The 16,484-nt window shown below is 39.8% G+C and overlaps 1 protein-coding gene across 1 annotated transcript in view; it reads right to left on the bottom strand.

Annotated features, from left to right (window-relative positions):
* Positions 1-14,119, bottom strand: part of LOC103797897 (vacuolar protein sorting-associated protein 4B) — a gene marked incomplete at its 5' end in the record, with an annotated part of 16,122 nt that extends 2,003 nt beyond the window's left edge. The window contains 9 exons of the mRNA XM_009070131.1: positions 603-740; positions 3,504-3,723; positions 5,744-5,825; positions 6,000-6,148; positions 7,577-7,733; positions 7,966-8,085; positions 11,123-11,190; positions 12,471-12,621; positions 13,990-14,119. Of these exons, the coding sequence (XP_009068379.1) occupies positions 603-740; positions 3,504-3,723; positions 5,744-5,825; positions 6,000-6,148; positions 7,577-7,733; positions 7,966-8,085; positions 11,123-11,190; positions 12,471-12,621; positions 13,990-14,119 (1,215 nt within the window). The remainder of the gene's footprint in view (positions 1-602; positions 741-3,503; positions 3,724-5,743; positions 5,826-5,999; positions 6,149-7,576; positions 7,734-7,965; positions 8,086-11,122; positions 11,191-12,470; positions 12,622-13,989) is intronic.
* Positions 14,120-16,484: the final 2,365 nt, after the last annotated feature.

Below are 16,484 nucleotides of genomic sequence, written 5' to 3' on the forward strand. Positions count from 1 at the left end.
GCAGTGAACCAAAATTGAAATTTGTCTTAAAATGGTAGATCTTATTCCCCAGACCAAAGCAAGTATTTTAATGTGCACAAAGGAAACAGCTGAAAGAGCTGTATCACCTGCAATGAAGCTTAACTAAAACTAGCATTGCATCCCCAATCTTTTTACATCTTATTTTTTATGGTTGTATTTATTTCATGGACAATATTTACCTGCAGCTCATCACTTTCCAATTTACAATGAGTGTAATTTTCCAAGTATTAATGCTATAGAGTGATAGGAAGAAAGTATATCATGGTGCAGGGACCCCAAAGGTTTTAAATGAATAAAAAGACAAATGAAAGAACAGTGGAAGAGCCAGATGCTGTCTGTGGATGAAAGGACAGCAGCTGCATGCCAGCAACAAGAAGAATAAGAAATGCTTATCGTGGACAGAGAGTTGGCTTTTTCAAAGCATGGCATACTGTAGTGCTGCATTTTGAGAATTCAAATGTTATCTGGCACTCCCAGCATTTCTGAAAACAAACAACTCATCCAATTGTCTTAAAAAAGACTCTTGAAAGACTTTTCAGCGTCCTGCAAAGCAAGAAGTAAATGCTACAAAGAATACCTACCATGGAAACTTTAGGCTCCAGTAATTTATCACCAGGGACATCCATCCATGTCATTTCTATGGCTTCAGGATCACCTGGAGAGCAAGGGGTGAACAAATCTACCATCACATTTGGATTAGACACTGATGGTCCTTTTACCTAAAAATAAGAAAACACTCAGTTTATAGGAGTTGTAATTTAAAAGACAAAAACCAGAAGCTGAACAGTACCCTAGAGCAAAAACATTCCTCGATTTTATGCAGATGCCCTAACCACTGGGAAGACATGTCCTGTGAAAGAGAATTTGTGTATGTGTACTGGCATCATTCACTTTGAAAACATGCAGCTGTAGCCAGATACTTAAACTCACATCAGGTCAAATCCCAGAAGCCACTTCCTCTTAAGGCTGAGGATTCCTGTGGAAAACTAACATGCCAGAAAATCTAATTGGAGAAGACCACACTTCCTGGTCTCTGGTCACTCTGGGAGTTCATTCATCACTGGTTAACAGCTTTGCAAAAACTTGTCAGCAGTTCTCCTTGAGCGCCCCTCAAGTCCGGAAGCCGTGAGCGCTTTTCCCTCTGACATCCCTGGTTCCCAAGCTCCCTGCACCTCTTCCACCACCACCTGAGCGGCGCTCCATAGAACACGGCACCATCTAGCGGGAGAACACAAACCATTCTTTTTTCCCCAGGCACACGGGCAGACCCAGTGAAGCTGCAGCAGGTGTCTGTTCCCTCTCTGCAACACAGTTCTGTTTCCACGCCAATGTCACCTGAAGCACCACACATCCACAGGAACTCAAAACACATGCCAAGATTGAAGGACAACACACTAACTGGCCATTTTTAGCAGAGAGAACTGGATTTGCTATTCCAAACTGCATTTAGAGTATGATGCTGGAGAGCAGATTATAATATTCCAAACGCACTCTGACAAACCTGTATTATCACACAGAGCAAGGAATGGTGTGCAATTAATTAGTAACAGCTGAGGAAAGCACTGCTGAACTGAGGCAAGTCATCTGTTACGATGCAAATAATAAAGCTAAGATTTTGCTTATAAAAATAGGAAATCACACCCAATTAAAGCATTAACCACACAAGTGGAGTGAACTCGGCTTATGTCAGAGCCCTCCAAGCACTGCCGCTGTGGGGTTTTTCCCTTCCCCCCCTTTTTTTTTTTTTGAGCAAAAAAAGGTGAGAGGTAAGAATTCCTGTTTGGTTGCTCCACAAACTGTGACAACTGAGGTTATTTCACTGGTCTGTGCCAATCTGAAACATGCCTCACATTGTTCCAAATTTGAACAAAATGCTGAAAGGTAACAGCCCTTTAGCCAGAAATGTCATTGTCATTTAAAGTCAACAATAGATAAACACTTCAGACATCACTGCCCAAGGGAAGGAAGCATCTAGAAAACCCTTGATATATCAAAAATAGCTGTTTGTTTTTCAACAAATACAGCTTACATCATAGTGTAACTGCGAGTTGTCCCCAGAAGAAAAACTTATTGTCCTCTTATGTTTTGGTCCATACTGGATTTAAGTGCATCTTTCCCTTCAAATCTTAAACTGAACATGTCCATTGGAAGAAACGACACAGAAAAAAAAAGAGCTTATCTTCAAAATAAATGTAGCTGTTCAGTTCAGGACCATTAACCCTTTTATGTCAGGCTGAGTTACTGATAAAAAACCTGTAATTGTAACTGAGATGACAAAGAACTGCTGCTAACACAAGATACATGGTACATATTTCCAGAGCTTAGGACCTAAAATTTTTCCTACCACAACTGCCCTTTTAAGGAGCGACAAATTAAAGCTTCCCTTTACCGCAGCAAACACCTCTGCAGAATATCCTGACCCACCTTCACCCAAGATACATTCATTTCAGTAAAATCAAAGGCTGCACTGAAAATGTAAACAAAAAATACTTTTAGTCTGGACCTACTCTAAAAAATACTACACAAGAAAATATCTAACCCTTAAAATTCTCTATGATTTAACTGATACACATGTTGTATGTACTTCAACCTTTGTTTATAACCATTGATACTGGCATACTTTTTTTCCATTTCAGAGCTTAATAATTTACAGAGAACAATTAATTTGATTGAGCAAGGCCCACCCATATGTGCAAATTCTCCAGGAGAAAGACATTTCCAGATTCAATGGATTTAGACTGGTGCCAAAGAACTCCAATTGGTTCTTTGTCAGATAAAGTTTCTGAGACCCAAATACTGTGAAGAAATGTTTCTTACGTCAGCACATAGCATGTAGAGGTAACTGGAAGACAAGCCAAGCAATATAGTTTGTATAGGCTCTTTAGTGTGCACCTAAGTAAGCGTAAGCTAGTTTTCACATTACAGCAGTGTCCATAGGATGCTGCCTGCTGCCCAAACAGTGAAACACAGACCTTGCTCAGTCATCTTTCATCTTTACTACTGTCACAAGTAACACTGATGCAATGTTTTTACCAGAACTTCACAAGAACCTTCATTTTTCAGTTTGAAAAATATGCCAAGTAAACAGAATGTGCATAATTATGATCCATCTGTTCCCATGTGGATGAGGGACAGATTTATTTAACTTTTTCTTCTAGCACGTTAAGAGCCACTTAACTTGAAATAGAAAAAGAGCACCCCTGTAACATTCCCATTTAAGTCAAACTGCAAACTGAATATTTTTAACACTCTCTAGAGACATGAGGAGTCAGAGCATGAATATCCAGCAACTAGCTCGACCACACTTATGGCAAGACTGGGGGAGGATATGGGGGGAGAAGGAATGACCGCAGTCAATATAAGGGACATACATAAGCATGCAGTGTTACCCGAAACCAAATTCAGTTCATCTGCAAGGAATCTGCAAAGGAAGGCAATTCTCAGACATGCAGTAACCTGAAAATCTTTTGATTCTTACTTACTTTTTTAAAGTGTGTAGCTGATTGCACTTTCCTAACAGGCTGCATCAGTGCGTCACGCACAATGATGCTTATATCCGCACCAGAGTAGCCATCAGTTTTCTTCCCAAGCTCTCGATAATCTGATTCTTGTAGGACATTTGGAGTTGACCCGAGGTGAAGTTTGAACATGGCAGCCCTGGCATGGTCTTCAGGCAAAGGAATATAAATACGCTTCTCGAACCTGGTTTCAAAAAAGAAAAAACCCAGAGTGTTCCACAGATGCTCATGCAGGTGCACAGTGGAAAGAGGCTCATGCAAATAAGTCTATAGTTTGCTCCTAACAGTATTAGAAAGAAGCAGTTTCAGTGTGATAAACCTTTAAAAAAATAATCAAAAGCTAAGGCAAATATTCAATGCCCTGTTCTCATAAATAATACGTTAGCATAAGCTAACAGCCAGAATATAGAACTACTTCCTTTTCATTACAAAATTCTTCTCCTCGGACTGAAGTTTTCCCAAACACTCTCCAGTTGAGTTTGAGTCTTAAAGGAAAAACTGAGAGGAAGAAGTCTTTAAGTGTTGAAGTATATTGGAACAGTTTTCACATTCAATAAAAGAACTGCCTGGTAACAAGTTGATGCCACAACTTTCTACAGTCTCCAACTAAATTAATGAAAACCTCATAGTTGGAAGCAAATTTGAAGTCATATTCTCAATACAGTTGTCAGAAGGAAATATTGGTAACTGCAGTTCCTCCTTTGAAGCAGCAGCTGTTCTCAGAGTGGGGATTAGAATCATTACCTCCCACCAACAAAATTAAGAGTGACTCCAAATTCCACAGAACACAATCTGATATACATGACAAAGTGGCCCAAATCAATGCAAAATTAATTTAATTACAGTCATTGTTGTACAAGTTCCTTTAAGTCTTGTCATCAAGGACTAGAAAACTACTCTTTCACACGGCAAGGAATAATAGAATGGTTTGAGTTCGAAGAGACCTTTAAAGTTCATCTAGTCCAACACTCCTGCCACAGGCAGGGACACCTTCCACTAGACAATGTTGCTCAAAGCCCCATCCAGCTTGGCCTTGAACAGCTCCAATGATGGCACATTCACAACTTCTCAGGGCAACCTGTGCCAGTGCCTCACTGCCTTCAGAGTAAAAACTTTCTTCCTTATGTCTGATCTAAACCTACCCTCTTTCAGTTTTAATCACTGTCCCTTGTCCTACCACTAGAGGCCTTGGAGAAAAACAGGAAACATCTCTCTTTCTAATAAGCTCCTTTTATATATTGAATGGCCACAATAAGGTCTCCCCAGAGCCTTTTCTTCTCCAGGCTGAACAGCCCCAACTCTTTCAGTCTATCTTCATAGGAAAGGTGTTCTGATCATTTTCATGACCCACTTTATCAGGTCCATGTCTGTCCTGTACTGTGTACCCCAGAGCTGGAATTTCAAGAATGATTTGAAATTTTAAGCAACATGTTCACCTCTAAATCTGTCTCGTTCAACACCATAGTCATACAGGTTGGAAGTGATCTCTGGAGGTCACCTGTTCCAACTCCAAACCAAAACATGGCCAGATTGAATTAAGTATATAAATAAAAGTCAGTGTCAGTTACAAAAGTAATGTATCTGTTAATGTGTCTATCAATAAAAGCAATGTGTCTACAAACTATCCAATATTCAAGCTGTGCCCTCAGCACAACATAGTCACATTTGTCACACAGTTGTATTGACCTCTGCTTGCTTTGCAGCTCAAAGAAAGATCCAGCTAATCAGAGGTATGGAAGTCCTTTATCTACAAAACAGCAGTTAAAACATGCACTGGAATTCACAAGTTATGCCTGACCAATAGAAACACATGGTGTTTTTGTGTAAGATTACATTTCCATGAAAGAACTCCAGCTGCTCGACAGTTTGTTAATAGCTGAAAAGGAAAGCTCTACCCACCCTTGCCTTCTGAGGTGTGTATTTTTGTAGCTTGTCTTCCAAGCGCACCAGAAAACCAGCAAACAAGAAGAAACCTATGTTTCTTCAAGCATAATAATCAAACTACAGGGCCAACATAACAGTGAACAACCTACCTCTCTAAAGGGGCAAGTGGCTATTAGTTTGGCTCAGTCCATCTCATGGAATTGAGCCACAGAACATTAGCCATGTCTGAAAATGTGAGCTGGACTACCACCTCAAGCAGTGTCAGACTGAACCCTCACACCAATTATGAATGTCACACCATGAAAAAAATGCCATCATACCTTCTCCTGATAGCAGAGTCCAAAACCCAGGGTATGTTTGTTGCTCCTAAGACCAAGATTCCGTCATTGTCAATACCAACCCCTATATCAGGGTAGAAATGATTTCACTGTTTAGATGATAAACAGAAACTGTTTTAAGAAGTCATCAAAATTTAACAGGGTAGAACTGCAGATATTCTTAGCGTTCTCATGCAAGCTACACTTAAAACACATATCTTAATTCCTCTGTCTGATACTGAAAATCAAATAAACGTACCTTGCATCTGTACTAGAAATTCTGTTTTTATCCGTCTAGCAGCCTCACTTTCATTTTCACTTCTTGACCCACAGAGGGAATCTATCTCATCAATGAAGATAATTGAAGGTTTGTTTTCTCTGGCAAGCTGGAACAAGTTTTTCACTAATCTTAAAGAAGGAAACAGCTTCAGTTATCTCAGTAACTACACCAGTAAAAACACAACTTCAGATTTTGATAGTCACTTCCTTTAGAGAAAGCAAGAAAAAAGGTATTAAAATACAGCTACTCAAAGACACAACATTCTTCCAGCTCCAAGACTCAGCATTATACTAAGAGAGCCCAGCATAAGGGAGGTGAAAAAATGTAGAGTGCTCCACACATAGTTTTGCAATAGAAAGCCCTTTTTCAGTTCATATGTCTACAAGACAGCCTGAACTATACAAACTCACCGCTCTATGAACATGGCTCTCTCTTCTTAAGTATTTGTAACTTAATAAAATTAGTTCTAGACATTTTGTAAGAAGTAACATACTTCTACTGTATACAACTTTACTACATATTTTTTATATGACAAGAAACATTGGTTTGCAAAAGAAAACCCCAAACCAAAACCCAAAACACACCTAGACATATCTCAGTAACACATTTTACTGAGTTAAAAAATAAAATACACAGGAACATGCTGGGAAGTCCTTCACATGACAGCACTAAATCTCAGGTGAAGTCAAACACAAAATCTAATGCCAAGCTAGGCTCCGGTTCTGTGTTCTTTTTGCAGCAGAAAAAAAGAAGCTTAAGGTTTTCAGCTTTTAGGGACAAAGCTCAGTTCAAACACTTTATCTAATTGCCTTTCTTCCTCATTCTACCAACTTTAAATAGTGTTGCTTAGTTGTCCCAAACTTCAAGGCATGGTTCTGACAAGTATTCTGATCATTATATAAAAGTCTTCTGTATAAGCCTGAAGCTTTTTATTAATTCAGGAAATCATTATTGGAAGCCTAGATGGACAAATTCCTGCACTTCTAGACTGCAGCCAGCATGTCACTTCAGGCTTCTTGGTCTTCTTCACAAATCATGCAGCAACAAAGAAAGAGTTAGCATGGGGACACGTGAAATTCTCTTTCATGGCTGCTCCTCCAGACTACCTCTGCAAGTCTCTTACGTCTTTCGGATTTTGTTTGCAATTGGGATGAAGAAAAAACACCTCCATACAAAGAAATGCCACATAGCTGCTGGAATGGATTAGTAGGGAGGGCCAAGAAGCAAAGTAGACCAGCACTTCAGACTGATGTGGTCTGCAGTCACAGCTGAATTCAGAAGGGGAATGAGATCCATGGTGCTCCCACAACCTTTCTGAGCTAGTTTTAAAACTAACTTGGACACTGAAGAGAGGTCCACCTCCAGCTTCACAAAATGCAGCACATGAGGGTATCTTTACATGGCAATGCAGCATGAAGCATAGAAACACCTCAAGTTTGTTTTTAAAAAGACAAGACCATTCCCTCAAATTCAATTTCTTTACAGCAACTTGTTCTAGTTCTACATTAATTTCTTCTTGACAATGTTTTCCTGGACCTCTGGCAACTCCAACTTACTTTTCACTTTCACCTAACCACTTTGAGACAAGGTCAGACGAAGACACTGAGAAGAAGGTAGAGTTGTTTGCTTCTGTCGCCACAGCCTTTGCTAAGTAAGACTTTCCTGTTCCCGGTGGTCCAAACAGGAGAATCCCTCTCCAGGGTGTTCTCTTGCCTGCAAGAGAGAAACTAATAGTCTTCAAAGTACTGTAGAAAGACTGAACCTATGTTCTGATTATGTCCCTCTAATTTACTTGAAGGTTTTCTACCCATGGAACTTCTGTCACATGGATCATGATCTCTTTGTTAAGAGCTCAACTTGAGTCTCTGATACATTGACATGACACACTTCAGACCTTAGTGTCAGTCTTAACAGGCCAATAGTAAATAAATGCTGTAATTCTGACCTGTGAAGAGGTGTGGAAATTTAATGGGCAAGATGACTGCTTCTTTAAGTGCTTCTTTGGCACCTTCGAGGCCAGCAACATCGCTCCATTTGACATTTGGTCGCTCCATAACAATTGCTCCTATAAGGAAAGATCATCTAAGTTAGTGATGCTAGTATCCTTTCACAACTTCAATAAATTTCATTTTGGGAAACAAAAAAAAAAAATCTATGCCCATGTCCATACTGAATAAAACCAAGGCATTTCTAAGTAGATATAAATACTGAATTCTGTTTGTCAGAAGGATCTTATTTCTACAGAAATCTGTCACATTGTTTTACCACAATAAACCATGGAGAACCAGAATACTCACGAGTTAGTAGAAGTCCTGCAATGATCAAAGCTAGGCCATCACTGAGCAGCAAATGTGCATTTAGTCATCACAGAGGAGTACCTTCTCCTCACTTAATTACCATTGTATTTCCACAAAAATTTGAGACTTCATTTTAAACTAGGGAAGCAATGTAGCTTGGATTTAGCTCAGGATTGATAAGATTGTCCAGCAGATGAAGTAACTTGCTGGGTATCTCCAGATGTGCAGCAAACAATTGGATCATCTAATGGTAAAGAGGTTTGAGAGCTAGGGCTGAAAGCATCAGAAAGGTTATAAGGAGCCTGCTTAGCTGCACAAGTATCTTCATAGTTAAGGCACATTCTCTCAAAGTTTAGCACCAAGTCTCATCTTCTCCAATCAATTAGTTTGGCCAACTGAGCTGTAATTTAGCCTTCTCTTCTGACTTCAGATTGGTTAGTCTGACATGCTAAAAAGTATTTTGTTTTTACTACTTCTAGAAGGGAAAACTTAGACCTCAGCTAGTAATTGAATATTAGATCTTGTAATCCTAGCCAAGGCAAATCCAAAGGCTATGAGAAATTTTCACAAATGACCAAATGCCAACTAACCCAATGCTTATCTAAGCACTAAAACACACTGAAATTTTCAGTTGCCTTATTTCTCTACTAGGGGTTTTCTGTAATTTTACGACTGGCTTTCACCAGGTATTTTCTCTACACTCTCACCTTATGCCTTCAGAGCATTACTGTGAAGTAATTTAAGGCTTTTTTTCTTCTGCAAGACCAAAAATTTACTGTTACTCACTGACTAATGAATAAAGCAAATAACACCTGAGCTAAGAGAAAGAGCTAAGTATTAGCTCTCTTTTGAGATTTTTTCTTTTGCTTCATTCCTTTTCTATCAGATTGATACAATTTCTGTTAACAACTGCAATTATTAACAATTTGGAATTTAGAGTCCAAAACCAACATCACATTGATAAAGATGTAAAAATGCTAGAGAAAGCGAATTGTGAACTGTCTTAGCTTGCAATCTATATACTGAAAATAATTCAATCACCCACTTCAATGCATTCAGTTCTTTTGCTAGGTTTAGTACATCTCAGTTTTCCTTAAAGTAAACAAAACTATGGGCTCCATCACTAAAACAATTAGCAGCACAGGTAACAGTTCAGATAGGAACAGGAGATTATTTCAAAGTAGAAATATCAGTTATCTGCACCAGACATACCACAGTAACTGACATCACTGCACAGTAAGAGATTACCTGTACCAGGACAGAAATAGAACTGGAATTGTAGGCTTCCTAATTTTGTAGGTGTAAATTAATAGCTGAAAGATTAACCAATAGAATACAAAAGGCCTTTAAACTTTTAAACAAGAGTACATGACAACAGACTCCCAACTACTATCTAGTCTAACTGATACTGGTCACTTCTTCCACTGTAAGTCAAGTTGCTATCATAATTAAAATCCTGATAAATACCCACAGATATGGGAAAGTTCCATAAGGCAAAGTCAGACAGGAGTAACAAGGCACAAAATTTCTGTGGCTGTTGTGGAAAGCAAAATGAAAATGATGCAGTCTGAAGACTGACCAGAGCTTGTGTTATCTGAGTGACAAACTCCTGTGTAAAGTTTAAGGGTATCAAGGATCTCACACCTCAGAGTTTCAAGTATAAGGAAGAAGGCTGTTATTTTATAGAAAGTATCAAAGAAGTTCTGGGTGCAAGAAACTATTTCTTGAAGTAATAAATGAAAATCAGATTCATATGGGAAGAAAAAGTCTTTCTAGTGAGACAGGATAGGAGTCCCATGTCCATCAATTTTCTGCCATTTTTAAAAAAATAGGAAACTGTCCCATGTAACTGCACACAGGATTAAATTAATGTGCAGAGAAGCAGAGAAAAGTATGGCACAGTTTCCAAATGGGATACAATAGCTCCTGAAATTACATAGGCAGAGAGACCTAGTAAATGCATTTGATCTTTGTTACTCTGAAAAACTGGAGAACAATGAGGTTTCTTCATATCACAGAATCATGGAATCAACTGGGTTGGAAGAGACCTCAAAGATCATCGAGTCCAACCCTACTGCCATTACTAGACCATGGCACTAAGTGCCACATCCAGTCTCATCCTGAAAACCTCCAGGGATGGTGAATCCACCACCTCCCTGGGTAGCCCATTCCAATGCCATAAGCACCTTCTGGCAGGGAAGTTCTGAACAGTTCTTCACCATTAAAAGGTAATAAATACCAAGAAAAGCCTCTTTAATACTATGCACAAAACTACTGGTAGCTGCTATACATTGCATCACTGACTGTGTTCTGCATTTGAGTTCAAAACCCCAAACTATTGAGAGCATCATCACTGCACATGAGAAAATGCTGCCCATGTTCTCTACTCCTGAACTTGAGCACAAGCTTTTTGTGAAAACAGTCCTGCTTACACTGTTTGCCTGATGTCCATTACTTTAGCCTCTAGCCAATACTCTAATGTGCTTAAGGGTAAAAAGTTCTGATTCACTTTAGCCAATAGCTACCTAGGATTTTGCAAATTCTCCTGTTGGGAAATGCTATCCTGATAGATGATACAATTAACATGAAGCACAGGGTACAGGAGATACTAAGTAGAGTCACTGTATAAGTTCATGGCACATAAGCCCACACAGCCATAAAGACTGTGCTTTTGTATGTCAAGAGTACATACTAGTTAAGCCACTTACAGACACTGAGTTAACCTGTAACATTTAGATGGCAAAAACACAGCAACTTGCTTGGCTGAAGTTACCCCTATTTGAAGAAGAGGATGCTTCAAATTACCTTGAAGTTGATTCTGTAGCTTCTTTTTTTCAGGATCCTCCGATTCCCCTTCCCCATCACTGTCATTCCTGATTTGGAAACAAGAAAAAAGATGTTGAAATGCAGCAAGAGAGACTGCTGCCTTGTGACAAAAGTCAGAATGCAAAAAGCAGAAAAAAGGCTGAGGAATGAAAAAAACACTGAGATGCTTTCAGACCTCTACAGGTTAACATGACTGTATTCCTGCTTTTCTACGCTTCTCTACAGTTTCTTTCTAAATCATCCTTCTTGTCATTTCAACTTCCTCTTATGGGTCTGAGCCCTCCTAACACACTTCTACATGCTTTGAGCAGCCTTAGGAAACAAAAGCCCTTGTATACAGCAACATGGAAGCACTAAAATGGTTTATCTGTAGATGCTGGTACTTGTCCCCAGGACATGCAACAGGACTTGACCAATTCTGTCTAGTACTATGAAATTCTACACTCTCATCCTGTCAGAGCACAAGGAGCTGGAAGTTAAAGAAGAAAAAAAAAGAGACTAGATAGTGAGCAATGGGAGTGGAGGTCATAAAAATACATGTAGCCTCTGTGGTACTACCAATTCCTTCTTTTAGAAACCAGCAGAACATGTTACAGCTCAAAATATAAAACTGATGAGATGAGTAGACAATAAAGGAGTCTGAAAATCAGGTGAAATTTTAAGAGACAACTAAGCAACTTTAACTATTCAGGACTGCTAGAAGGACAGTCCCACCCCAAGGTATCATGCTGAACCCTTGCCCACTCCTATCCCCATAAAGGCAGTAGCAAATGCAAAAGAGGCTGGGCTTGTTTGGGTGGTTCTGCTTGTTCAACTCTATGATAAGCAAACTCAGAAACCTGTCTATAAAACATGAGCAGCAGAGAGACTCGGCAGCAGAGAGACACTACAGTGATTCAGTCTGTTTGACAGAACATTACCTACATAGAACTTTTCACCTCTTATCAAGTATAATACAGATCAAACTCAGTAATCCCAGTAATCATCAGTCTGAATTTATTTTCTCTCTAGTACGTGTTTAAATGCAGAAAATCTTCAAAAGGTAACTGGGCTCATAGCCATTAAATCCAATAATCATTGGGTTAAGCTGTTAGTCTGAAACCGTTTTCATTCGTCAGTGAATTTCCTATGCAAATGTTCACACATTTTAGTAAATAAGCACAGAAATTAACGTGCTGCTAATTCATGTTATTTTTATTAGCCCACTGTATTTCAGCATTCATCTGAAGCATTTCAAAAACACTAGTTCAAACAATCTTTGAATAGCTGAATTTTAGAATAAGTTGAGTTCAGGAAGTATTTTGCTTTACCTTCTCCAAAAACATACCCTTTTCCATCAGTAGGACCAGCCTCTTTAACTGGTTTTGGTGCAGTTTTTTCTCTCTTTTTCAGATATTCTTTCAGCTTTTCTGCTCTGTCCAAGTATTCTGCACATTTCAGTCTAATGCTTTGTTTTGCTTTATCACCCTGTGCTTCATCTAAGAGTTTGAAGAGAAACAATTAATTGTTAACAGCAAAACACACGTGCAACAATCAGAAAACAAGACTAAATCTCTGTCTTCTTCATAGCTTATCAATATACCTCTCTCAGGGCTCACCACAAAACCAAATGCCTCAACTACTTATTTTTTAATTATACAATGGAAATAAGTGACAGGAAGGATGTTATCATGTAACAGAATTCAAATACACACGTGAACATCAACTTGGCTTAAAATTTGACTGTAAAGGATTAAGGACAACAGGAAGATTTTCTGTCAGCCTTTCAAGTTACTCGATATTGCCTTAATAACTGCTTTTCTAAAATAGCTCATCAAGAAGCTGCTTGTGCTAAGCAATTTTTATTTAGAAGCATACTTGTTTTTTCCATAGGCTGCTAATTTTAAAAGAAAAAAAAATTACATAAGACATCTGAAAGAATTAGGTGTATTTCAACAGCCACACTGTTCTCATAGTCACTACTGCAGTATCAGCAATCAAAATGTAACATGTCAGGTTTACATGTTAAGTTTCTAAAAGTAAATCAGTATTGTTAAAAGCACAGAAAGTAATACTCTGAGAAAGTCCACAAGATACAAACGGATACGAAGCGATGAACACAAATTATCGTAATAATAAAGGACTATAAAGAAAATATAAAGACTATAATAAAAGAGTGTTTTTTTCAAACCATGAAGATCTCTTAAGTGCACTTAGGCCAGGCAAGGAACCCTAGCCCACTTAGGTTAGGCCTGTACCTACATTAAGAAAATCCACACCTTGCACACAAACACTGGACATGGTGCAAAAGGTACACAGAAGTGTGAAAAGGCATAAAACAATGAGAATGTGGAAACTGAAGCAAAATTACAACATACAAACATCCATCTCATACATTTTCTTGGCCAGGATGAATAGCAAGACTATGACAGCGGGGAGCAAAAAAATGCCAGCAGAGAGGCTGCAGAAAAGCAAGCAGCATGAGTTAAAGGAGCAAAAAATGCCCTGCAGATACAGGAAAGACTTCATGTGCAACATGCTTTTCACCACAACAGAAATACAGGGATCCCTGTACTTATTGTCACATTGCCTCGTGCAGTGGCCAGCTTGAAACACTACTGCAAAAGCTCAGAGGACAGACAGCAAACACCTGCCTCCTGTCTTAAAAAAACCTAAAGCAAAGTAAAAAGTAATCTGATTTCTCACAAGAATGGAGCAAGCACGGAACACAGAAAAGGCAAAAGCTGCAAAATAAGTATCAACTGTTGATGAGAGTAAAAATTTAAATACTGATGTCAACATAAGAGATTACTCTTGTGCAATCTGACTAGTAAACCCTACCTAATCATCCAATACATCATACTTACATTTAACAACATGGAGAAAATACTGCACAGCATGTTGGTACAAGCGGAAGGCTTCCTCATAGTTTCCAGCTTTATCTTCTTGTGCTGCCTTGCTAGCAAGGTCTATTGCTTTCTGTAACACAAACAAGTTCTGTGTAAGAGCATTTTGCACAATCACAGACAGTTTAAGCTTTTACTCTGTTTTTTGATGGCCAGTTTTTCTGCTCTTCAACATTTATCCCCAGAAGCTGCTGGCAATTAATTGCAAGTCTTAGGTGGTGTTTTGTACATGACACAATATTTTCATCCTTTTATGAACAGTGATTAACAAACTGCTGAAATTTATTAGTGCACAAAAAAGTGGACATGAGAAGAACAAGTTTCTGTGTACTGAGCTGAAACTACTACTGTTTTGTCCGTGCAGTTTTTCTTACTAACCTCTTGCATTTATTATGGAAAGATTTGGAAATCCATTATAAGGTCTGGGGTTTTAATCACAGACCTAGACACTTTGAACTATGATATAGATGTAGTGGTTCGGGACATGGTTTAGTGGTGGACTTGACGATGCTGGGCTAATGGTCAGACTCAATCTTAAGGGCCTTTTCCAGCCGAAACAATTCTATGATTCTATGACTCATGACATCAGTGAACTCTGTAAACAGCAAAGTCAATACAGGAAGTACTTGATTACAATACACTGAAGTTAGCACTGTTGCTCTTCTAACCCTATGCTGGGAGACATCTTCAAAGACTACTTGATTGGCTTCTCTAGAAGGATTTAGGTTTGTATAGGGTTTGCGTGGCCAGATTTTGGTAGCAGGGGGGGCTGCAGGGGTGGCTGCTGTGAGAAACTGCCAGAAACTTTCCCCATGTCCTATAGAGCAAATGCCAGCAGCTCCAGGATGACCCACCACTGGCCAAGGGTGAGCCAATCAGTGATGGCAGTAATGACTCTGGGGTAGCATAATTAAGAAAGGCGGGCGGGAAACAAAAGTTATTGGGCAGAAGTAATTGCAGCCAGATAAGAGAGGAGTGAGAATATGTGAGAGCAATAACTATACAGACACCAAGGACTGTGGAGATGGACAGGAAAAGAGGTACTCCAGGCACTGGAGCTGAGGATTCCCTGCAGCCTGTGGTGAAGCCCATGGTGAAGCAGCTGTGCCTCTGCAGCCCGTGGAGGTCCATGGGGGTGCAGAGATCCACCTGCAGCCTGTGATGGAAACTCACAGTGGAGCAGGTGGATTCCCGAAGGAGGCTGTGAACCTGTGGGCAGCCCATGCTGGAGCAGACTCCTAGCAGGGACCAGCGGACCCCTGGAGGAGCCCATGCTAGAGTAGGTTTTGTGGTGGGAATTGTGATTCTGTGGGGGACCCGCACTGGAACAGGCTGTTCCTGAGGGACTGCACCCCATGGAAAGGGACCCACGCTGCAGCAGATTGTGAAGAGCTGTAGCCCACGGGAAGGACTCATGCTGGAGAAGTTCATGGAGTGCTGTCTCCCTTGGGTAGGGCCCCATGCTGGAGCAGGAGAAGGACTCCTCTCCTTGAGCAGAAACAATGTGTGAGAACCTCACCTTAGCCCCCACTCCGTGTCTCCCTGCACCGCTGGGAGAGAGGAGATAGAAAGGTGAAGGAGAGAGGGGTGGATGGAATGAGTTAAGAATTGTTTTACTTCTCATTATCCTGCTCTGATTTTGATTGGTAATAAATTCAATTACTTTCCCCCAGTCAAGTCTGTTTTGCTTGTGATGGTAATCGATCAGTGATCTCTCCCTGTCCATATCTCAGCCCATGAGCCCTTCACTATATTTTTATTGCCCCTGTCCAGTTGCAGAGGGGAGCAATAGAACAGCTTTGGTGGGCACCTGGCATCCAGCCAGGGTCAAACCACTACACAGTTCTTGATATCCAAGTGAGAAACTCTAATTACCACTCCAGTGGGAGGGGAGAAAAAACCCCACCACCTCACAGAGAACAGACCCAAATCTTGAGCATCAAAAAAAAGAGTTCTGTGAGAAGTTATGAATGGATTTTTAATTTATTTGTTCAGACAGTTTCAAATAAATCGTGACTGTGATCTAAGCCACAATATTGCACACAGTGGCCTGTGGATTCATTGGCATCACCGCTATTCCTTTGCTTTTAAGTGCTTATTACACTTTCCTCCTTGGAATGCCTATACCACTTCAGGACAATTAAAACTGTCAGCTTGAAGCACTGATTCATGTATGCTAAAAAATAAAAAGGCAGTCAGTTAGCCAGAGTTAACCAACACCAAATAAACCTTCTATAGCCTCTCATCTATTTTTTCCACATTCAATTCCTTTTCCTAAGCCCTGTTAGTATCCTCAGGATGATTATGGTAATTCCAGGGAGCAAGATGGAGAGCTTCAACTACGGCAAGGAGTTTCCATTAGACATTCCAGTACAGATACTGTTGCCACTATTCTGATACTCTGCTGAGTTTCAGGCAAAACACAGCTAGCAAACAACAGCCATGAAAGAAACAGC

This window comes from Acanthisitta chloris, unplaced genomic scaffold (genome assembly GCF_000695815.1).
Source record: "Acanthisitta chloris isolate BGI_N310 unplaced genomic scaffold, ASM69581v1 scaffold17222, whole genome shotgun sequence".
Taxonomy (NCBI): domain Eukaryota; kingdom Metazoa; phylum Chordata; class Aves; order Passeriformes; family Acanthisittidae; genus Acanthisitta; species Acanthisitta chloris.